This window comes from Xyrauchen texanus, chromosome 44, assembly GCF_025860055.1.
Source record: "Xyrauchen texanus isolate HMW12.3.18 chromosome 44, RBS_HiC_50CHRs, whole genome shotgun sequence".
Taxonomy (NCBI): Eukaryota; Metazoa; Chordata; class Actinopteri; order Cypriniformes; family Catostomidae; genus Xyrauchen; species Xyrauchen texanus.
This window is the reverse complement of record NC_068319.1, coordinates 23,868,533-23,894,051: the sequence shown is the minus strand read 5'-3', so window position 1 is coordinate 23,894,051 and position 25,519 is coordinate 23,868,533. Positions and strand designations below refer to the sequence as shown.

At 40.7% G+C, this 25,519-nt stretch overlaps 1 protein-coding gene across 2 annotated transcripts in view; it reads right to left on the bottom strand.

Moving 5' to 3' along the window:
- The window catches only part of LOC127636662 (integrin alpha-1-like), a 72,016-nt gene extending 61,757 nt beyond the window's left edge, over positions 1–10,259 (bottom strand). For both annotated transcript variants that reach the window (XR_007969628.1, XM_052117321.1), the window contains exon 1: positions 10,104–10,259. Coding sequence is in view for 1 of the 2 variants with exons in the window: in XM_052117321.1 (XP_051973281.1) it covers positions 10,104–10,146 (43 nt within the window). In the remaining variant the exon portion in view is untranslated. The remainder of the gene's footprint in view (positions 1–10,103) is intronic.
- Between the last annotated feature and the right edge of the window lie 15,260 nt (positions 10,260–25,519).

Here is a 25,519-nt window from a genome sequence, read left to right as displayed (position 1 = left end):
TCCGCTGTGGTCGGCGCTATGTTGTAAAGTTTAACCACTTACTGACAGCACAGAGTCTCCTGAACTGGCATTATTCGGTTAAAATAAATTTCAATTATGTGTTTCATATAGCGAAACCAAAATACAACATCCATGCATGTGCTCTTGAACTTTCCATTGGGTACCATCAACCCACACTAATTTGCCCAGTCTGGAAATTTTTTCTCAAAGTGCACGTAACTGTGTAAATGCCATGTCTACAACAATCTTCTACCATAATTATGAGTCAGTGTGTTTCCTTTGAGAGGACTGGGGCCTGTCTGCCTGTAATGGAATGCCTTTTTTAAGTTTCCAAGTATGGAAGAAGACAGTTCAGAGCAAGGTCTTCAGGGAGATTTGAAGCATTTGCCAGTAAGTGCTCTAGATTTATAACTGCGAAAATCTTCATGCCAGTGAGATGGGAGTGGCAGACGATTAACTTCAGCCCCTAAGACTACATTTGAAGCATTTATCCCTGATGACTCTATTTTTGATGCACATTATTAAATTATCTGCAAAGGGTTTCATTGAATCCACAGTCAGCCATATTAGATGCACAGGCTACAAGACAAATCAATTAATAAAGTGATTGAAACCAATTTAATGAGTCTGTTATGAAGATGCCATAAATTCAAAAAGACAGATGGCATCCAAACATTCTGCCATTTATGCGTTCAATTAAATAATAATTTTCAGTGTTGGGTGGATAACTAATCTAATTACAATTACTTATTTTTTATCTGATTACATAATCTGGATTACATGTAATCTGTTACTAACTAACACTGATTATTTATTTGAGACAGTGCAGGAGTTTTGTACATACAGCACACACAGAATGAATGCATTCTAATTAAAACCGAGTGCACTGTGGACAGAGTTTATCCAAGCAAGAAAATCCCAAGCATTGAAAAAAGACCATTAATTGCACACACATGAATCTGTGTAGGTGTGTATGTTTACACTGAAGTACAGTTTCATTTGGTAGTTTTCACCACACTTTGGTTTGTGATCAGCAACGAAAAGCTATCTGGCTTGACTCCAAGAATGGAAGAAGACAGAAGTCTTCTGGGAGATTTGAGGCATTTGTAAATGCCATAATAAAGACCAAAAGTTTATCTAGTTTTACCTACTTATCTAAGAAAACAGCATGGTAAGTGTCTCATTCTAATCATAAATCCACCTATCCATTGATTGAGCATTTATAACAATCGCCACATCCCAAGAGAGCCAGCAAAACATCTTTCTAGGTAAATTACCAAATAATCAACATGTACAGCACATCTTTTAATCCCATGTTACACGGCCCATAGACTGGATGTGTATATATGTGAACAAGTATTTGTGTGGGGTTCCATGCATCTGTATGAAGTCCGCTTGTCCCACACATGCAGATTGAATCCAGATGCACTCTCTAAAGGATCTCAAACCAAAAACACCTGCATGCTCATCTCCATTAGGAATTCACACAGCTTAAATGCCACCACTACAGTGATCACATCTGGGGTCTTTGGGTCAAAGGAGGAGAGACGTTCTCATAACCAAACGTGGGTTCTCTTACGAGAGGTTCTCTCGTACTGCGTAAGCTATCTTACGCTACGGGAAAGATTCATCTTTTCTGAGATATTGAAGCCAAAAAATTATCCTTAATTTTGTATCATTTGTCAACGCAGTGCAGCAACTGCAGACCTTGAGCGGGCTAGCTAGCGAGCTCATTGGTTGCTCTGTAAGCAGCAACTGCTGCAGCCTATAGACGAACTTGCGTGAACTCGCGCCCAATGAGAGGTGCCCGCGCACTCACTGTCCCAAAGCCCGCCAGAATGGCCGTGGCTAGGGTGCATATAAGCGCAGTTCGTAGGCTGGAACCCTGATTTTCATCTCTTCAGCGAAGCTCTTCACATCTCTGAAACTGCAAGAAGCCGCGTCGCCGTTCAAGGGGCGTCAAGCAAGCTTGGACAGCGCTCGAAGAAGCCGGCCGCCGCCACCTTCAGCCATCCTGCGAGCTACACCATCCGGCGACGTATCCTTTTTAAAGCAAACTAGTTCCTCAGTGAACTTCACAAAAGAGCACGAGCGTCTTTTTAAAGATGCCTCGCACCTGCGGTTCATGCCGCACCCCTCTCAGCGCCGGAGACCGCCACATCATCTGCGCTCTCTGCCTGGGACTGGGGCATGCAGAGCTCGCGCCGCTGACAGCGGATGCGACCTCTGCGAGGAGCTTCCGATGTCGACCCTGCGGGCTCGACTCGAAGCGCTCAGGACAGAAGCCGCTGCGCCACCTTCTGTTTCGCCACGCCAGAAGAAGCGCCGCTCCCAAAGGCTGCCGGAACCGGGTTTAGAAGCGACTGTCTCACCGGAGCCTCTCCCTCGAGCATCGCGTTCACCCTCCCCGCCCCGGGACACGCGAGTTGCCGCCGAGCGGCAGCGCTGCTGCCACCTCGAGAGCGAGGCGGAGGACAAGGGCTGCTGTTCCATCATGGCTTCGACAGCGAGGAGTGGTCACAAGCCTCCTCATCGGCCCAGGAATCCAGCAGGACCCGCGCCGAGTCGAGCGGAACTGATACGCCTCCTCACAGAGGCCGCCGACCGCCTCGGGCTCGAGTGGTCACCGCCCCTGAGCAGGCTCCCAACAGACTCGACGGCTGCTTTCTTCAAAGCCATCACCGCGTGGCTCGCGTCCGGCCGCCCCTTCCTGCCGGAACTCCACGCCGAGCTCTCTAAATCGTGGAACGCGCTCTCTCGGCCAGGATTCGATCCCACGTCTCCACCTCTCTCGCTTCAGTGGACGGCGCCACCGAGAAGGGCTACTCTTCCATCCCCGGTCGAGGATTCGGTAGCAGCACACCTTTGCCCGCCCTCCGCGAGATGGCGGTCTAAGCCAGTGCTCCGCCTAAGGCCTGCAGAACTACTTCCGCCTGTGTTGGCGCGCCTATTCCGCCGCCGCCAAGCCGCATCTGCTCTGCATTCCATGGCCGCCTTGCAGATCCTCCAAGCGGACCTTCTTCAGGAATGGGATGAGAAAGGCAGGCACCCAGAGGCTGTTACAGATCTAAGGAGCGTGACGGACCTCGCCCTTCAGCCACCAAAGCTGCAGTTCAAGCCCTAGGGAAGTGCATGGCCTCGCTGACTGTAACCGAGAGACACCTGTGGCTAATGCTAGCCGACATGGGAGAAGCTGAGCGCTCCACGTTCCTCAACGCCGCTCTCTCCGTCCGGTCTCTTCGGTTCCGCGGTAAGTGGCATTGTTGACCGTTCTGGAAGTCCAGAAAGCCACCCAAGCCATGAATCTCTTCCTGCCTCGCGCGCTAGCTCCTCTGCAGGCCGCCCACGTAACCAGCCTCCTGCACGAGCATCTTCACAGCGCCCAGCTCAACAAAGCCAGACTTCCCAGCGTCGACAGGGCGGCCGCCCCAGATCGCGCTCAGACAGCCGCCGCAGACCACCGCCCCCCCGCGGGCCTCGGCCTAAGATTGCGCTGAAACCTGAACAACCAAAGTCCTCCTAGCTTTGTTGAAAAAACGACGGCTCAGTCCCGCCGCGGCGGACCACCGTCAAAGCTTCGCCCCTGTCAGTCCCCTTCTCTCAGGCTACTACAGTGGTGAATTCAGCAGCCAACAAGCCGGTGTTACTACCCGCTTGCCTGCACTCAAACGCCGCTTTCACGGCGACACAAAAAGATCTTGTAAAGAGCAAACATGTCTTATGTGTAGAAAATGTGCCCACAATCCAGTGTTCACCCCTACACACAAGCATTACACTTCCGTGTCCCTATCAGAGAGCAAACATGTCTTATGTGTAGAAAATGTGCCCACAATCCAGGGTTCACCCCTACACACAAGCATTACACTTCCGTGTTCCTATCAGAGCACACTCACATAAAGCGGGCACAGCCCGCTCGAGTGTTAGAGTCAATAAACGCCCACGAGCCCGTGGCGCTGTCCCTCTCTGCCCGCTCTGTCACACGGCCAGCAAACACCTCTCTATGTGTAAGTCCCGTGCTCGTGACTATGCTCGCAAGCATCACTTAACAGATGTGACTGTTTCCCCATTCATCTCAATCGGGAAGTCACTCACGGAACAGCATGTCCCTGCTGTCTGCGAGCAGTCATGCATAAGCACAATAAGCGCGCTCACACATTCTGTTCAGCCCGCTGTGTACGGCAATCAGGGCGACTCGGCCATTCACCCTCTAGCGTTACGCTTCAAAGCGTGGGAAGCTATCCCAGGGATATGCAAATGGGTGTTAAGCACAATAAAACAGGGCTATTTGCTACAGTTCGATCGCCGCCCTCCCCGCTTCAGGGCGCGGCTGTCCTTAGCTGTCCTTAGCCGTTCGGCCTGTCCTTAGCACCCCGCTTACTTTCACGAAGTGCATGGATGCGGCGCTCGCACCCCTGCGGAGTCAGGGCTTGCGAATTCTGAACTATTTGGACGATTGGCTGATTTTGGCACAGTCACATACGGAGCTTCTGTCTCACAGGACAGTTCTCCTCAGTCATCTGAACAGTCTGGGTCTTGCAGTCAATTGGACCAAGAGCTCACTACAGCCCAGTCAGGCAATTTCCTTCCTTGGAATAGAACTAGACTCTGTGGCAATGACGGCTCGCTTATCTACACGGCGCGCGTCTTTTCAGATGAACAGCCTCACGCCTCTGAAAAAATTTCAGAGAGTGTTAGGTTACATGGCCTCAGCCACAGCAGTACTTCAGCTGGGTTTACTGTGCATCGCTCGCTTCAGCATTGGCTAAACACCAGCGTCTCGCCGGGCGTGGGCCACAGGCCGCCAGCCGATCAGAGTGACTCAGACCTGTATATCAGCTCTGCAGCCTTGGACGGTGGCCGAATGGTATCAGCGGGGAGTGACGATGGGAGCTGTATCTCGACAGACGCGTCCAACACGGGTTGGGGCGCGGTCTGCGAGGGCTCGCCGGTTTTAGGCCTATGGTCAGTTCAGGAAAAGCTCCTTCACATAATTGTCTGGAAATGATAGCGGTCGAGTACGCGCTCGTGCGCTTCCTCCCGGTCATTCAGGGTCACCACGTCCTGGTCCGTTCGGACAACAGATCTGTGGTATCCTATCTAAACTGTCAGGGCGGTGTCAGATCCAGGAACCTCTTCCATCTGACAAAACACATACTAAGTTGGTCCCAGGGCCACCTGTGCTCGCTGAGGGCGACGCGACGTGCCAGGCCACCTGAACGACGACCCAGACAGACTGTCCAGAGACAATGTTCCCCAGGGAATGGTCCCTGCACGCTCAAACAGTCCAGAAATTATGGCAAATATTCGGCAGAGCAGAGATAGACCTCTTCGGCCAGAAGAGAACTCTCACTGCCCAGTATTTTTCTCGAAGCGAGGACACGCTGGCCCAGGACTGGCCCAACCGCCCGCTTTATGCCTTCCCTCCCGCCTCGCTATTGCCACAGGTAATGCAGACGATCAGGGAAACGGCCACTCGGTGCTCCTCATAGCCCCGCTGGGAGAATCAGACATGGTTCCTGGAGCTTACGCAGCTGTCACTGACAGCCCCGTGGCCCATCCCAGTGAGAGCAGATCTCCTCTCTCAAGCTCGCGGCACGATCTGGCATCCCCACCCAGAGCGCTGGGCTGCACGCGTGGTGATCAACGACTACCCGTCGCTTTGCCAGAAGGAGTAATGAACACTATCATACACGCTAGAGCCCCTTCCACAAGAAGACTCTATGCGTCCAAATGGTCGGTGTTTTCAAAATGGTGCACCGACAGAGACCTGGACCCACGGACATGTGGGGTGTTGTCACTGCTCGTGTTTTTACAAGAGCTGTTGGATAAGGGCAGATCCCCATCCACGCTCAAAGTGTATGCGTGGCGGCCGCTGCGGCGTCGCCGAACCCCTGCACGGCCAGTCACGGGAAAAACAAGCTGGTCATCCGCTTCCTCAGGGAGCTAGAAGGATAAACCCCCGCGCCCCCATCGGTTCCTATCTGGGATCTTTCTGTAGTTCTCGAGCTATGAAAGCCCCCTTTCGAACCGCTTGAATCCGCGGATTTGAAATACCTTTCACTCAAAACCGTTTTCTGACTGCCATGTCATCAGTTAAACGTGTGGGAGACCTTCACGCTGTCTGTCAGCTGCGTGTATGGAGTTTGGACCAAGTGACTCCAAGGTCATTTTAAAGCCTAGACACGGCTATGTCCCCAAGGTGATCGGTACTCCTTTCAGAGCACAGATTATTTCCCTATCGGCTCTGCCAGCATCCGATAGCTGAACGCGACACAAATCTCCTTTGCCCAGTCAGAGCACTGAGATTGTATACTGCGCGCTCGCCTCTTTCAGACGCCAGCTGAGCAGCTTTTCGCTTCGCTCGAGGGCGCACCAAGGGTCTCACCACCTCAAAACAGACACTGTCTAGATGGATAGTGGATGCTATTGCTGCCGCATACGCGTCGAAAGACCTGCCATGCCCGTTAGGCATTAGGGCTCACTCCACCAGAGGCATGGCCTCCTCGTGGGCATGGTCCAGTGGGATTTCCATTCAGGACATATGTGTGGCAGCGGGCTGGGCTTCCCCCTCCACCTTTGTCAGATTTTACAATCTGGAAGTGCCCGCTCTGCAGGCAAAACTATTAGCGGTTTAATACGCTACAGCTCCCCTGGTGAGCTGCACTAATGGGACACATTCCACACAGACCGGCACCGCCGCTCTGTTTGTCCCTTCCCACTAAGTGCTTATGTATCACACACACACTGACCCACACTCTTGCCGGCCAAATATTATTTCCCCACTCACAAGGGCTCCCCGGTCCCCCACCCCCTGGGGCTCATGCAGTGGATGCTTGAGCGCACGGCGCTGGCAATGGGTTCCCGTGAGCGTAAGCTAGCTTACGCATCACGAGAGAACCTCTCGTAAGAGAACGTCTCGGTTACCTACGTAACCTCGGTTCTCTCTAGATGAGGGAACGAGTATTGCGTAGCTGGCCGTGCTTCGCTCACCTAGCGCATTTTCGCTTCATTCCATGAAAACCAGGGTTCCAGCCTACGAACTGCGCTTATATGCACCCTAGCCACGCCCATTCTGGCGGGCTTTGGGACAGTGAGCGTGCGGGCGCCTCTCATTGGGCGCGAGTTCACGCAAGTTCGTCTATAGGCTGCAGCAGTTCCCGCAGAGCAACCAATGAGCTCGCTAGCTAGCCCGCTCAAGGTCTGCAGTTGCTGCACTGCGTTGAAAAATGATACAAAATTAAGGATAATTTTTTGGCTTCAATATCTCAGAAAAGATGAATCTTTCCCGTAGCGTAAGCTAGCTTACGCAATACTCCTTCCCTCATCTAGAGAGAACCAAGGTTACGCAGGTAACCGAGACGTTTTCTCTGTGGTATCCACAAAGGTGTGTGTGCTAATAACTAGGAGGACCCAAAAGCAAGTAAAGGAAATTACCTGCACTGAAACAAAAGTGCCATGGTGATACCATGTTTTTTTAGACATTGTACCATAGTAATACAATGGCTTTCTGGACATTTCCCATGGCATGAAGAGTACCATATTATACTTTGAAATACCACAAAAATACCATGGACCATGAATATGATTATAGAACAGTTTGTGCTGGTCCTCTAATCTGATTGGACATGCTGCATCCCAAGAGTGCTGATATATAACCCAACAGCACAGGGACGCTCCACTATTTGTATTAATCCACTTATCCATGTTCATGGCTTGCCAAATAGTGGCTAGGAGTTTAATTCATTGTTCATTTTGGTCTGTTTGTGTCCTACAAGACTAGAAGTTACACCTACTGCAAGCGCCACCCACTACCATTAATGACCCTTTCAAATAACCAGCGAAATGCTGAGGCCTCGCAAGAGTTGGATGCCACATTCATACACAAAGTTAGCTGTGTTTATTCAGAGTCCTGCATCTACCCTGCACCTTAACCATTTCCCTATACCTAACCCTAACCACAAATATTAAAAATTATATACCACATCTTAAAAGTTCTAGTTAAAACAATTATACCATCATAGTGCTATGTGGCAACAGAGAAGAGAAAAGCAATGAAGAGAAGGAGGAGAAGAAGCTAAACTACTGTGTAGCTAGCAAGCTAATAAGCTAGCGTATGCTAAGCTAATAGGTTAACCAGTTAGCTTTTAAACGAACTACAGGAAATTTCACCATTTATAGCCTTGGTTTAATAATATGATATACTTATTATTATTAAAGTTATTCTTTGTCATATTTAGAGTCGTAGTGCTTTCCTTGTAGTCTTGCGGGATGTAGACAAATTACGTATTCCTTTACGAATGAAATACAATAAGCATGATATATATGAAACAACAGCACTCTTGCTTATGTGATATTGCTTAAAGATGCAATCAGTACTTTTTTAAATATGATGTGTTGGACTAACACTGACACATAACAGTGTAGATACAGCATTATTCAAACGCAATAGTCTTCAGTTCTCTATGCGGGTATAGAAATTCACTATTCACAGTAAGCCATGATGAATTTAATCCATGTGTGAAATTGTCCAATAACATGGTGGTTACTGAGATTAAGCGAGTGGTTTTCGGCTCTTCATGTGATTCTAACATGGCAGCTCCCATGAGGGGACCCTTTCCATGTAGAATAAAAAGAGTTTTTATAAGGTTACTGATATGACTGGTGTTTTCATCTCATGTCAGTGGTTATTATTTTATACATTTAATGGTAAATTTGTGTTCATTTCTTTTGGAGTAAAATGTTTATAATTAGGAAAACATTACTGAGTGCACCTTTAAATGTCATACAGTACCTTGGTCTATATCAAAGTAGAATAATATTACCATCTTTTACCATAATTGTATCATGGTACACTGTAATTTGAAGGGCTATATTGGGTAAAACTGCATGTTTAAACTTTTATCGGTGTACTGCTACTGTAATTTTGTGAACAACGGCATTTGTTGGAAACAATAATGGGTCCCCATTGCAACTAAAAGAAAAAAGAAGGTATATGCACTGGTTGGTATATTGTGATGATAATAAACACTAAGTGGGCTGGCTCTGGACTTGAGCTCAGTGCAGGACTGGAGCAATGGTGTGATGTGCTTTGCAACAGGGGCGTGGGCCAGAAGGGTGCCACGGGGTGAGCTTTGCCACCCCAACTCGGACCCCGCTCGCGTCCTGGAGACAGTGTGCAACAGCTTAACCATCCATGTCATGCATGGTCCATAACAACATTCTGCCCATGTCTGGGAGGACAGCACCTCCCCTCCCTCCCCCCCCACGCCTTTGCCACCCCTGGCAAAAAATATTGGACACGCCCCTGCTTTGTACCTAATATGAGTCCAAGTGAACCTCTAATGAGCTGCATCCTCAACTCTGTTCCTTAACGCGGATCACGAGCATGCATCACATGCATTCCTAAGAATCTGAACCCAAGGAGACATCTGAGCTCTCTTCATTTGGTGTAGTGAGCCCAACATCGATTGCTTTTCGGACTACTCATAAACAGAGCTCTACGTCAGTCAATTTCCGCTTCTTAATAACGTGCATTAAAAGTAAACATAAAGTGTTTAAAGTTTGCCATATGCACTTTGGTGGAAAACAGTCATAAATATTGAATTGAATTATTTTTGAATTTACGCATGAATCAAATTCAGAACATCAAAGTATTGTTATTATAATGCGGAACAGCAATATCAGCATTTACACCTAATGTCATGGCAACCATCGCTTTACAACACTACAAGTATATTCGTCTCTAATAACTTCTTAAAAGTTGTACAATTACGTTTTAAGATTAGGCTAAAATACATATACACAAAAAGCGACAGATAGTGTACAAAGGCTATGTTGTGCGTAAATCCCAAATCGTAGTTTCGGAAACCCGTTATACGCCGCATAAACATAATGTTTATTGTTTATTGACCGTGGAGCATTATGTCAAAGTGGATATTACAGCAGATCATGAATAATATATTATAATGCGTGCTCTGCCTCAGCTAATGCCAACGAATATACAGAGATGCGCACAGTTTTGCACTCAGGTTTTTGACATTATATGTAACACAAATGTATTCGAGAATATGTCAGAATAAGACATAATAAAACAAAAAACGTACCTAGAATTGCTGATAGTCTGAAATGACGGACTCCAGAAAGCATCTTCTCCGTTCCCTGTAAGAGCCTGGATACGACGATGCTTCCTTGGAAGCGCAGAGGCTCAACTGAGCAGCACTTCGAGTCTCTGGAGGAAAATACTTGATTCAATTACTCAGAGAGTTTGCTAGAGGGCATTGCCTCTGCAAAGTCAATGTGCCATAAGCCAGTGCAAAGCCTGCGTTGATTTTAGGATCTCACACACCTTGCATGAACTTACACCTTGATTGATTTTACAAAGCCCATTTCAGAGCAGTAGGGGTGAGGGAGGATTTTACTGGGTTGGCTTCTTACTGACTCTTGATTTTAAAATAATATATTGGACATTGTGGCCAAGTATTATTGGTTTTAACACCCACAAACTTGTGCCTGGAAGTAATTTCAAACCATGGTGTTTTACAATCCTACATTTAATGGTTAGTTAATTGGCTAATGTACTGCAAATCTGTGCAGAATTTATGTGAATTCTGACGTTGTTGTTGTTGTTGTTGTTGTTGTTGTTGTTGTTGTTGTTGTTGTTTCTGTTGATCTGAAGTTCCTCTGAGATGTGACACAAAAGAATCACATCTTCTAACTATTGTTTAGTTACCTCTGTATCATGAAATTTTGTTTTTACATTGTTAGGACACTGCTGTCGAGTGCTACATGGCATATCAAAGTGAATCTCAATAGTCATTAGTCATTTTGACACTAGTGTGGTCAGAGTGTCCTATACATAAACTGCGCTTCATCAAAGTCAAAACCGGGACCTTGGGGTTCTGGAGAATTCTTCCTAACATAATGACATTTTCAGATGGCAAGAGGTCACATAAAAAATGAAAAGTTCAAAGGGTTAGAGTATGAGAGGCCATTAAGTGTTTAGTTCACTTGTGTCCTGCCCTGTTTTGATACAAAAAGGAACACAAAAATGTTATCTGAACCATTTCTGAAGACACTGACAGTTTACCAGCTTCCTCTGTTCTCTAGATATCAGAATCTCGTTTCAGGAAACTCTGATTAGCATTTTCTTTAATCAGCTTCCTACACCTCACCCGTCTGCAAGCTCGCCCTTTGTAATGAGCAGACACAGCCTGATACAGAGGAGAGGTTACAGAAGTGTATATATGATGTATCCTATGAGCAACTTATAGGTATGTACTGTATATCCCAAACAAATCCCCCTGACTGAAGGAAATAAGGCAGGGTTTGACTGACTCTTCAGACTAATATTTGGCCAATGGGTTGACCCTCATTAGGTCAGTGTGAGCATAAAGCAAACCCTCTTTTGACAAGAATAATGTTTATGTAATGTATGGTGCACATATTATTTTTAAAGGACATTAAATTTACAGTTACCTCAATGAATGACAACACTAAATGTTTCTTTTTTTCTTTTTTATTCTTCTTTTTTTTTTTTGTCCATGCAGAACTATTTCATTATTTAAAACAAAAACAAAAAATACAATTCATACAGAGAATGTCTTGAGTATAATCCTTCTATTATGGACATGTTTTCAATTTCTGAATGTAATATAATTTTTTAATTATTATTATTTGAGGGAAGAAAAAGGATAATAATAATAATTATTGTTAATTATAATTATAATAAAAACAAAGTCTCATTAAGAGTCTGAAACTCTTGAATTTTTTTTTTTTTAAGTTTTGCATAATAATGTATTATTTCTAATTATATTATATTATATTATATTATATTATATTATATTATATTATATTATATTATATTGTAAATTTTTGTTTATTATTAATTTATTTATTTTATCAATAATTTATTTAAAAAAACAGAGGATCAATTGTTTGGTATCATTTTAAAGAATAATTTAGTTAAAATGTTTTATAATAAATATTGTTATAAATGATGACACTATTTTTGAGCCAAAAATTTACATTTTTTCTGATTTTTTATGTTATATATCTCAGGATGTAAATAAGGTAACTGAGTAAAATGTTGTGTTGATATGACTTAACAATCAAAAGTTGTGGCATTACAAAAATGATTTATCCTAGTGTTCAAAAATGTCTCCAAGTGTCCAGAAGTCTCTCCAAACAAAAAAAAACATAATAATTGTACATAAGAACAAATTACACATGCAAATACAGCAATGACTAAAGGTATGCTCTCTCTCTAAAGCATTCAGGCATGAGTAACGAGATCTCATTCAGTTCCATTCTGTGTCATTAGAGCCATAATTGAGTCTGTGTCATGTAATTGGCACCATCTCCTGGCTGCCATATGAATTAGTGAACGATCCTCTCTGCCCATATTTGGATGACTTCCACATCTGATTGCAACGATCTGATCCTAATACGATAGTGTTCCATGATGCACAACAATGTATTACATAATTTACGATGAAGTCATCTGATCCAGGAAAGGTAATGTGTTTTTAGCCAGATAGCATATTATGTGCTGTGTGCACATTGTGCTTCGTGTGGATTATCTAATGATCTATGCTTCTGATTTTGAAATTGTATTGGCTCATTTTAACAGGAATACCCACCTCTGAGTAATGGTTATATATTTTCTGTTTATTTTTCGTGAAGTTATAAGCAGAAAACGTGGCCTATAATCAACACATGTTTACATGTAACAAGTATGTCATTGACATATATTTAGCTATTACTAGCTGCATTTTTGTCTGTGAGTAAAACAAGGTACAGTGCAAAATTATTAAGAAATTATCAAAACAGAATTCTGACTTGTCTGCAGTTTCAAAGCTCTTGTTCAGTTTTGGTCAAAATGCATACATGTATTGTAAAGAACAGCTGCTAAGCTTTCAAACGATACCTGTAGTTATTAATATTTTGACAAAAAATGTTTTTTCTCGGAGTGCCAATCCAAGCTTAAAGGGTAAACAGGAAGCCATTGTGATGAGACAAGAATATAAAACAGGAGACTACAAACTATAAAACATGAAATGATATGGTAGGGAGGACATCTGAAGGCTCTGTATATCAGTAAGTTTCTTCAGAAATATCAGATATTTTGACTTTGTTTTATGACATGTCAAGGTTAGTGCAGATTTCTAATGTCAAAAAGGATTGAAATTTATAGTCTGAACATTCAAACTTGAAAATGGTTGAACATTTAAAAAAAAAATTATAAACGTTCTTCACACATGTAAACCAACACCAAAAATGTTATTTCTAAGAACTTTTCACATATGTTTTAATAATAAAAATCTCCTTTTCATGATCTCAGGTATCTTAATTTGTCATTTACCTAACAAAAAACCTGTGTGTCTTGTTGAATTCATTAGTGACAAAGGGGTTGATTACTTAGTATCAACATGAAATCAATTTCCACCCACATGAAGAAAAACGTCCGGAATTTAATTTGTGGCCTGTTTGGTTACTTAGGACCCAGCATGATCTTGATTAGTTATCCTGGTACCAAAGAAAAGCTTTTAAGCCTTCATTTGTTCTTCAGCAAACAGCTGTACATAAGCCATTATTACAGAAGATGCCAGTCAGATTGGTTTAAAATAATAAAGTCCTCTAAATGTGGGAGAAATGATGTTTGATGGAGGACAATGAGTCCTCTAACAACAACATAATCCAATTAGTCATGTCCAGGACAGTCAGATGACTGTTTTAAGAACTATGTTCTCTTTTTGAGTCTTCTTTTAACTTACATTTTAAATAGATGTGTTTTCAGAATGAGGAACTGAAAAACAGCACAAACTAGATCAGTGTTGGAGAGTAACATTTTCAAAGTAGTGACAACAAAAATGTTTACTAGCATGACAGTTGCTAAAGCTACTTTTTCCAAAGAGTAGCAGTATAGCGGGACCAAACTTATGTTGCTATTTTTAAATTCAGGTGTACAGCTAAGCAAACTAAGGTAATATTCAAGAACATACTTAAATAGCTTGACAAGCCACAATTGCAAAATATCTTACCCAACACTGATTCAGATTAATGTAACTCTTGCAGTTTAACCCCATCCTTGCTTATATACCAGAGAAGCAAGCTTAGCTTCATTTTGAGAATGCATGTTTTTCATGACTCATCATATTTAGTCAACAGGAAGGTTTTTTTTTAAAGTGTAGTCAGCTGTAGCTAAATGTCAACTCATGAAGAGGAACTGGTTAAAACCAACACTGGAAAACCAACAAACCTGAGGCCACCTTTTCTCTATAAACAGTGTCCCCAAGAGGCACATCCTGGTTCAAGCCAACATGAATGTACAGTCTTGCTTTTTGGATCACTATTGATTGTGTGGACACTAGAGTTGTGTCTCTGTGGTTTACCTCATCTACACCCCCCACAGGCAATATTAGCAATGTTTTTAATGGTTTGCATTCTCACCCAAACATTACGCAATTTTGTAAGCAGTATGATAAATGCACTTAAACAAAGATGTGCTGTTAAGCTGCTGGTTGCCCATTTAATTTCATAATAGTTTATTACTGAATTAGGCAATTGTGTCATTATTATATTATACTGAATTAACATAATCTTGTTGTTTGACAAAGAACCAGTTTTGTTTTTGTACAACTGTGTTGGTTTTTTAATTCTCATTGCTCTGTATTTGATCTTGCAAAAATAAAAGATATGTTTTAGGAAAATCTATAATTAAAGGGATAGTTCACCCAAAAATTAAAATTCTCTCATCATTTACTCACCCTCATGACTGCTGTTTCTTCTGCTGAACACAAAGATTTTTAGAAGACTATTTCAGCTCTGTAGGTCCATACAATGCAAGTGAATGGTGATCAGAACTTTGAATCTCCAAAAAGCACATAATGTCAGCATAAACGTTATCCACACAACTCCTGTGGTTAAATCTTCAGAAGTGATATGATAGGTGTGGGTGAGAAACAGATCAATATTTTAGTCATTTTTACTATAAATCTCCACTTTTACTTTCATTTTCACATTCTTCTTTTGTTTTTGGTGATTCACAGTCTTAGTGCATATCGCCACTTACTGAGCAGGGAGGAGAATTTATAGTAATAAAAGGGCTTAAATATCGTTTCTCACCCACACCCTTCAAGATAAAGATTTAACCACTGGAGTCATATGGATTAATTTTATGCTGCCTTTGTGTGATTTTTGTTTAGCTTTACATTTTTGGTACCCATTTATTTGCATGGTATGGACCTACAGAGCTGAAATATTCTTCTAAAAATCTTAATTTGTGTACAGCAGAAGAAAGAAAGTCAATCACATCTGAGATGGCATGAGGGGTAAATGATGAGAAAATGTTCATGTTTGGTTGATCTATTCTTTTTTTAATTTTTTTTTTATGAATTTATTTATGTGTTTTACATTATGGTAATGACAGTTTAGGAACTGTCATTACCATAGAGACAACAGAGTTAATCTCTCTCTCTCTCTCTCTCTCTCTCTCTCTCTGTGTGTGTGTGTGTGTGTGTGTGTGTGTGTGTGTGTGTTGTACCCATGTATTCGTATTTGCCAGTGTCATTTGTGGCTTTTTCTTTAAGTCTGCAAGCAACCCAGAGTCTTCTTATCACTGTTGCAGATGGTGTTTGGCATGTACTGTTTAATGAAGCTGCAATTTTAGGATACTAGGGGTGTGTTTCCCAAACTTGAGACTCTGATGTACATGTCTTCTTCTTGTTGTGCATCTGGATCTAACCAGTATAGAGAAGGCCGTGTAGACGCAATGCATGGAAATGCCTTCAGCTCTTAAATGAACAATAAACTCTTTTTGTAAATTTTTGTACAAAATGTATCTTGGATGTATAAAGTTACTTGCCAGAATTGCAAATGTATTAATATTTCAACAACTGACAAAAGACACCCGTTTTCAACCGTTCTAGTTAAACGTTCTAGTTAACAGATCCTTGAGTACTAATTTAGCACATTAGAATGTTTTCTTAAGGTTCTTAAGTGACACAGTATTTTCTTGGTAATGACTGCTGAAAATTGGGCTTTGCAATAAATTTAATATATAAAAGCTATTTCAAACAGTGATAACAATTTTCAACATTACTAATTAATGAACAGTAGCATCAATTTCTTAAAAGAATGTCTTGTATACAGTATATTTGTAAGATTCACCCATACAAAGTTTTAATACCATCAGTTCTATACTTAAGTCCAATGGTCATATTTACTGATTAACAGAAACATGATATTGCTTTTGGATCTGTTTGTTTGACCGATCTCAGCAGGTGCCCAAGCTATTAACACCAATTCAGAGTTCATAGAAGCCAAAGGAGCCTCCCAATCTCCCAAAGGAGCATGTTTATGATTTGGAGTTGCATATGTCTGTTACAATTTAGGAAAGAGGGTGAGGGAAGTGGAGGAAAATCTAGCTACCTATTCCTCCAGGACACTTGAGTTTTGGTCTGATTTTAGACAAGAGTGCAAATGTTAAACATCTAGCCCTTAGACAGAAAGAGAGAGGGTGATATGGTGATATGCTTGTTGACTCAGGTTGCCCTTTTGCTGTAATCTAATGCTCACATTGGACTCCATACCACCATTCAGGACCACAATTCTTTGTGGAAGGTCTATAATGTGATCCCAATGCATCTGATTAACGCTCTGAACCATGATAAAATTCCATCAATGTGGAACGTCTCATGTGTAATTTCATCCCCCTTCGATACACAATTCAACATGCTATTAAATCCCATCTGGGAGACCATGTGGCCCCACTTACTCACTTGACAGAATCTTTCAGTGAGTCAGGTTGGAGCTAGACCACCAGGCAATGACTTCTGCTCTCTCTTGTGACCCTAGTTGCACATCACCTGGTCTAGATTAATAGTAAACAGAGGCTTTACTACCAGACACAGTTGGTTAGTAAGTTCCACTTGCTGTAGTTCTTTTCTTACAGCTGAAGTGGTGCAAGGCTTGAGCAGAGGGAGTGTCACGATTGAAGGTGAAGGCAGACACGGGACGAGGATCTACATGCAGCGATACTTTATTAACTAAAAAGGCAACTCGAAAAAACATGAACAAAGGAAACATCCACGATGGGAAAAGGTACAAAACATGGAAGGCATACAAAGGGTTAACAAAACACGGAAGGCTTACAGAAGGGGTGACCGGGGAGTTAACCAAGACAGAAAGCACGGGTAACAGGCGTCCACATACATCAAAGACCGACAGGGGAATGGAGAAACAAAGGGGGTTAAATACAGCGACACAGGAAGATAACAAACGATATTCAGGTGAACACAATAACGCTGTGGCAGTGGTGATGAGAGCCGGGAACCATGGGAAATGTAGTTTTATTACACAGACAGTGAAACACGGGGCGGACAACAAGGAAAACGTGACATGGAACGTGAAAAGTTGCATGTGAAACAGAAAACACGGGTCAGACAACACAGGAACGTGACAGGGGGTCCCTTTGTTAAGAACTTCCTGCACATCTTCTTTGGGGGAAAAGGAAAAGGAGGTTTGAACTGCGTGGTTTGGCAGCCACTTGCAAGAGTTTTTGCTCATAGATGGATATAATCAGGGTGTATTTCACCAGCACATTGCAATTTCTACAGCAAAAGTTATCATTCACTTTAAAAGGTTTCACTTCCATGCAATAGTAACTTTAGTGGTTAGGCTTCCTGTGACATACATTTCAGCCATTCCAACTTTAATAACTATAATATGAAAGAATGATGATTGTAAGTGGTATTTTATTTGTATTTTTTTTTGCAGAAAAAGCAACGTAAATAGCAAAACATAGACACTATTTGCACTCCTAATTAAATACTAGCATAAACTATCACTGCAGTGTGTTTATTGTGTTTATTTAGAGTCACACATACATCCTACACCAACTCCTACCCCTTAACATTCCCTTACAAATGTACCATGGTTTTACAACAGTAACCATGGTATCACTGTGGTATTTTGTAGTAAAATCATAGTAACCACAAAGTTAAACATGGTTGCCATATAACAATAACACCATATTATTGTATTATCACCATGGTTAATTGCATTAAAACTATGACATCCGCCAAAGAACAATGGTTAATACAATATTATTATAGTATAAGGTGGGGTGCCATTGTGTTTGCATTCAAAGGCAAAAAGCAAATGTATGATCTTTGAGAAAATCTAAATATTAACTTTCTCACAATTAGCAACTCTTCCTGAGGCACCACACCCCACTGAGCGAAGATTGCAAATTCACACCTCATTGTTGCCCTTCCATATCTGTCCTATTCTCTCCCCTCTCCTCCTCATCCGTTCCCCTTCAGCTCAGAATAAACTCAAACTCGCCTAAGATCTGTATGTAACAAAATATCGTATCTGATGTATACAAATAATGTAACTAGTGTAACATGTTTGGTATCATTTAAAATATCTCAGTGCGTCTGGTATAGTGTTCTTTTTCCCAGGTTTGTAAAACTTAATGACAACAAAGTTATAAGGTCTTTGCCAAATACTGAATAATTTCTGGAGGTCTATCCCCCTCCTTGAAGGTTTAACACCAGGAAGCCAAGAACCCTTTCACCCCCAAATTCTCATTGAACAAAGGATAATACCATTTGGTACACAATGTATATTCTGTCTGGATATTTAAGGAAGGCTGGCCCAGAGCTCAAGGTTCTCTGTAGTCAGATGATCCCACACCTCAATGTGTGTAACTTTAGGAATCTGCATTCAGATTTCCCATGCTTTGCAATTACATGTACTTTTCTCAACTGCCAGGTATGTTCTTTGACTTGCCTCTGTAACTTATGTTTTAAATCCTACCTGGCAAATAAATTATTACTTTTTTGTTTATTCTGTATTCCTCTGAAATCATTTATATCAATACTGGGTCTTTAAAATATGAGAAATTGCTCTGGAGGAACCGAGCAAGAAAATACAATTTTAAGAATCATTTATATCATAACTAAATCTTTAATGTAGGAGGAAGCCACTTAAAGACTATCAGTTTGAATCTCATTAGAAACTGATCAAAAGGTAAATGAATAGAAGAGGATTCAGAGTAATCAATAACTTAAAAGATTCAAATAAAAGAATGATCAGAAAGTAATTAGAGCCTTAATCTAAATTACAGGTCAACTTAAAAATGGAGTCAGATTAATATAAAATTGGAGTCAGATAAAATTAATAACGGGATGAATTTGTGCAAAGTGCAAATTATTAACAATAATTGCTTTACTTCAGCGCTCAGAAAAGACAGAACAACGCAGAGACCTTCAAGGGGCAAATCTATCTATTTTTAGCAGTTTGCCTGTATTTTTACAATAGTAAAACCAGCGTAAATTGTACCCGGCCAGTCACCATGACCAAATCATGGCGAGGCAATCAACCTTTATGTTAATTTGTATTTATAAGTAGTATTATAGGAAATATTAAGAATGAAGATAGGAAACGGGATGGGAAAAAAGGAGGAATCAAACCCGGGTTGTCCACATGAAAAAAGTTGTTTCACTGCATCTTTATACACTACTCCATTAAGCAACAATAAGGGGTGCAGTTATTCTTGAATTTTTGTGTTTCCACCAGACTATTTGAGTGTAAATTAGCAGTGCTTTGTGGCAGGTGCTATTTATACCGAATGCAAACTGACACCATATTGAAGGAGGGACTCAAGCCATATAGGAAAACTTGAGGGTGGTCTCTTTGACATGGGGCAGTAAGCAACCACCCAGAACACCCTAGCAACCACATAGCAACACACTAGCAACCATCAGAATACCATAGCAATCTCATAGAAACGCTGAGAAAAAACACTCAAAACACCTTAGCAACCTCCTTAACAATGTCCTGGTTGCAACCCACAACACCCTAGCATTGTGGCAGCTACATTTACAGGGGCAATTACTACTCCGAATTTTTCAGAAAATGCAAAAATATTGTCGGCTAAATAATTCAGTCATGAAAATCTGCATGGAGCAAGCCGATAAGTTCTTTGAACATGTAATATTTTATCCAACCTGCTTGCATGTTATGGCCCAAGCTGATAGGTCTTTTGACATGTAAAATGTTAAAGGGTTAGTTCACCCAAAAATTTTAATTCTATTATCATTTACTCACCCTCATGCCATCCTAGATGTGCATGACTTACTTTCTTCTGCTGAAAACAAACAAAGATTTTTAGAAGAATATTTAAACTCTGTAGGTAATACATAAGTGATTAGCACTTTAAAGCTCCCAAAATCACAGACAATCATAATAAAAGCAATCCATACGACTCCAGTAGTTAAATTAATGAAACGATCGCTTTGGTTGAAAACAATATATTTTTCACTATAATTGTTTACTTCCTGTCACTCTTTGAAGTGCATCAGCGACGGGACTTGGTTCCCTCCACCTCTTGTGTGAAATAAGCGCGCTGGCATGCGGGTTATTCCAGGGTTTTTGCAGAAAGCAGCGTTCTGAAACGTCATGTAAACTAGAACGGCCATTTCCTTATGCCTTTTAAGGGATTAAGAGAAAGCGTCTTAACACACCTAGTTTTCTCCCAGAGAAAGCTGCTTATGTGATCATGTAAACACATATGCAGCGTTCTAACAGGTTTTTGAAGAGTGCACATATGCGTGGAACAAACCGAATAACAAACATCATAGGATGGAGCTTAACAACAAGTCAACATAACATTTCTGGGAGTGCAGTGGGAAAATCACATAAACTATAAATTATACCATTTATAAACACCCCTGTATAATTGTGGCGGTCCCTCACATTCGTGTATATGCCCTTGTACACTGAGGGAATCCCAGAGTTTTATATAAAGGGAAACCCCACTATTGCAGCACAATTCCATTGCAGGTCGCAATAGAAAGGTAAGGAAACAAACACAGCAACAACTCTGGAATATCTAGAAATAAAGCGAAGCAACAGATAATAAAATAGTGAAGTCTTCGGATACCATGTTTGTTATTTACAAAACTACATTGCTCTGGAGAAAGCTGCTTACCGACCAAGCCGCATGTATACGGGAGTAAAGGGTATGGCGTTTATACAGTGCATGCTAAAAAGAACAATGCTTTCTCACAAAATGCCGCTTTCTCGCAATAACACACTTTCTGGTATCCATGTAAACATAGTCACTAATTTAATCAATGAAGTCATATGGATTGCTTTTACTACAACTGCCTGTATTTTTTGGAGCATTAAAAATGCTAATCACCATCCACTTGCATTGTGAGGACCTACAGAGCTGTAATATTCTTAAAAAAATCTTTGTTTGTGTTCTGCTGAAGAAAGAAAGTCATACACATCTGGCATGGTATGAGGGTGAGCAAATGATAAGACGAAATATCCCTTTAACTAATCAGCTCACATGTTGCAGCCAATAGGTCCTTTGACATGTAGTCTGTAGCAAATCAACTAGTGTTTTTGTCTAACATTTGAATTGCCTCAGTTGTTTGCAGGTAAGCCTGTTTCCTTGCAGCACGCTACAAGAGTTTTCTCACTGAAACACTTCTCCCCAGCACTACTTTTCTAGATCTCCTTTGAGAGGATTTGGGCAGCAGCATGTCTTATATGCATGATTCAGCATATCTTATCTATGTCTAATTGTGCAATGCAGCAGTATGTCATACATACTCAATGCAGTAAGTCAGTGTAAGTTCAGATCTATCCGCTAGGGGTAGAGTGTCCAAGTGTGAGCGAAAGTTTTAGGTTTTAATTAGCTCACAAGGAATGCCTGGTTCAGCTGCTATATGCCTACAGCAGCAAATGTATCATTCACTGATTCACTTCCTCAATACACCCATTGAGTGCTACTGAGTCAAACTCTTCTGATTGCATCAGTGTTATTGTTGTTCAAGCCTTGATGATTGTTCAGTATGTTCTCTAAAAGCAACAGGATGGAGCTTCCTCTAATTGTCCCTTCTAAGCCGATGACATATGAAATGCTTTCAAGAAATGGCATGCCTGTTTCCCTTCGTCTCATTTTATACATATAATGTGCTTTGAAGTACATATAGCATAAACTATTTACCCTCTGTTTTATTTATACAGTAAAATGAATGTGACCTCATATTTCTTTAATAAGGTGATACTTGGAACTGCTGCACATGACAACAGTATTACTAAACAGTAAATAAGGTCAATTATGATGGTAAATCTCATGAAAACATGTAAGTCACATTAAAAAATATATTTTTTTAAATATCGTTTTTTTTATATATCAACAGATCTTTATTTATCTCATATTCCTCATTAAACACTTATTATTCTCAATTGATTCTCATTACTGCAATACAGTCATTTTTCACTATAGAACTTTATAAAACAAGTTATGTAATACAATCTTTTTTATTATGTAATTTAGCATAAAGGAAGCACAACAAATAAATAACATGAAGTAGCCTATTTTACATTTTACATTTTAAAAATATACCATAATTTTTTCCACAGTATGAAAACTAGATTTGCATTCATTACAGTCATAAGAACTGGGGGAAATATGCTTAACTGCCAAGGAAAATAATACAAAAGTACAACTTTCTTTTTCTCAGGAACACATAAGGAGATTTTAGGCAGAACGTTAGTGACCATTCACTTTCATTACATCTTTTTTCCACACAGTGAAAGTGAATGATGACTGAAGCTCTCATTCTGCCTCCTTACTGTATGTGTTCCATGGAAGAAAGAAAGTTATCCAGGTTTGAAATAAACATGACGGTGAAAAAATTATTACAGAATTTGTATTTTTAAGTGAGCTGTCTCTTTAATGGTCTTAAAAATAGGCTACAGTTTCTTTAAGCAAAAAATGTGTTCTTGACTGTAAAAACAATCCTGTTGGCTTTACAAAAAAAAAAAAAAAACTGCCAGCTGTGGTTGCCAGAATCAAAAATACAGTAAAAATGCAAACAACTTTACAGAACAATTTATAAAATGTACAGTTTAAAACTGTCGTAATTTACATGACCAGGCTGGCATTGTAAAACAAACAAACAAACATACAAAACAACTATTCTATTAAATTTACAGTAAAAAAAATAAAATAAAAAATATTAAACTTGATATTAACTTTCTGCTTTTTACTTATTAAGATATTGTCAGTCACCGCAAAGACTATGGAAGAGCACGTGATGATATGAAGTTCACCTACAGTGGCTCCTCCATGAGCAGTGAGAGATAAACATGTAGAGACAGAGCTCAGTCACTCACACAAACACTAAACACCATCAGGGTAACACATGTGAGATTCAATTAATGCAGTAAACATTAACTAAACTACACTAAATATAAAACAGAACACCCCAATGTATGTAAATTATATTCAAAATAAACATAACTATTTCCATAAAATATTATGAAATATGATGGGTCACGCAGGGAATTGTGGGAATACCTGATTATTGTTTGTCTTTACTGTAATTATAACAATAATTTATTGTAAAAAGTACATGTAATCTCTTGTTTAACATAATGTACATTTGTAGGCCTACCATTAATTATACAGGAAAATTACACTTTTTACAAAAAAAAAAAAATTATTAAAAGAAAAACAATACTACTGTATTGTCTTTTAAAATGTAATTTTGTTTTACTGTATATTTTACAGTTAATAATCATTAATCAATGAACTTTTTATTTCTGTAGCATTTTTACAGTCTTTTACCATTAAATTACAGTCTTTCTTTGAATTTTGGGCAAACAATATGTCCTGGAAATGTACATGTTAAGAGAGTTTCACCCATGAAGTCCTTTTAGCTTTGCACAGATGGTTATGTTGTCTTTCAGTCTCTTCATAGATCTTCTAAATGAGATTACACGGACCTCACTTATGACGTAGAAGAGCAAGAAGAAAGCTTTTTAAAAAGCTGACCATCATCTCTGCATTTGCTGTCCCATGGCTCATAAATAATCCACAATAGTTTTTGCAGTGCAGAGTGACCTAACATATGCCATTAGGGGCCACTGCATGCTTACCTAGGCTCCTGATGTGTTTGACGCATCCTGTGCGTGCACTGGGGGAATTGAGCCCCAGTGGGCAGTGGTGTTTGGGGTAAGAGAATCTCACAGCATGTAAGTGTTGTCTTAAAGAGGGGCGCTGTCTGCAGGCTCACACGGGGGGCTCAAAGGGTAATGTATGAGCCAGGAAATGGTTCCAATATGGGCAGGAGTGGAGGTCTTCTGATTCGACCTTTCTGGAATGATTTAGAGGTGCTGTCAGTGTAGCTCAAGCTGTATCATGGGTTTAGTGTGCAAAAGTGCTTAAAGTAAACTTAGTCCTCTTTTTTAGGACCTGTTAATTGGCTTCTCTGCTTCTGATATTGAGTATCTGGCTGTTTTCTTTGATGTCAGCTGCAGGGACTAGAAACTAAATGAGCAAACCATAAACTCTTCATTGGAAATACTAAATTATCATTGACTAGCTTTAGTAGCTTTGTGTATCAAGTATCCACACATACTCATTGCCCATTATGATAAACTCATTACTCCATAAATGAACATACTGAAGGACATGTTAATGTTTTAGATGGGTAGGTCATGTTCTAGTCAACAATATATGTTTTAATGTATAGTGTCTATTGTAAATTTAAGTTACAAGATGTTGTGCTGTAGCATCATGATCACTCAGGAAATCGACATGATGCTTCTGAATATTCATGTACCCAGAAATCGACCCCATTCTGCCGAATTTCTGACAAGCACTATCCACCATCCATTCATTATTGCATTCATTCAAATATGTTCACCTTTCCCTGTTGTACTAGTAAGAGATGCTTGATCTGGTCCCATGGAAACCAGGAAGTAATCATGTTCTCGTAAACATTTGAAAATTGCATTTGAGCTCTACATTTCTCCACTGATGGGTAGGTTTAGGGTTGAGGTTAATATTATGGAGTATAAAATACTGCTTGCATTCCTGTTGACTGTTTTACTGCATTTACAAATAAAAATAGAACTTGCTTTCTGCGCCACCCTGTGGACATTTCACCTCAACAATGCATCCAGCTTCGGCCACTGGGGGCAGTGGTTCGAATTTCGGTAAGCACGGATTGATTTCAGCAGCAGAACTTTTGACCTCACTTGCCAAATTCACAGTGTGATGGCCTCAAGTGCCTCATTGCTTTTATAAAATGTTTACTACATTACCAAATATAAAACTACAAAATAAGCAACTAAAACTACATACAAACATTAAGGATAGTAATTTTCATTAAAACCAAATTAATTTAGTCGAACCTTCCACTATAGTTCCTGACATTTAAACTGTAGTGCTACGATTAATATTGGCCTATAAAACTATCCATAAACACATTATATAAAACAAATAGTAACACTATCTATTGCATAATGTGTATTACAAACTCTGCTAATTTGTTGCTGTTCTCTTGCATGAAAAAAATCCTGCAGGTATAAATGAAGTGCTATCTGTCTATCCATCCATCCATCCATCCATCCATCCATCAGCATTAAATTCATATATTTTAGGATTAGCACAGGAAACATTTCAGCATTGTCATCTTCACATAAT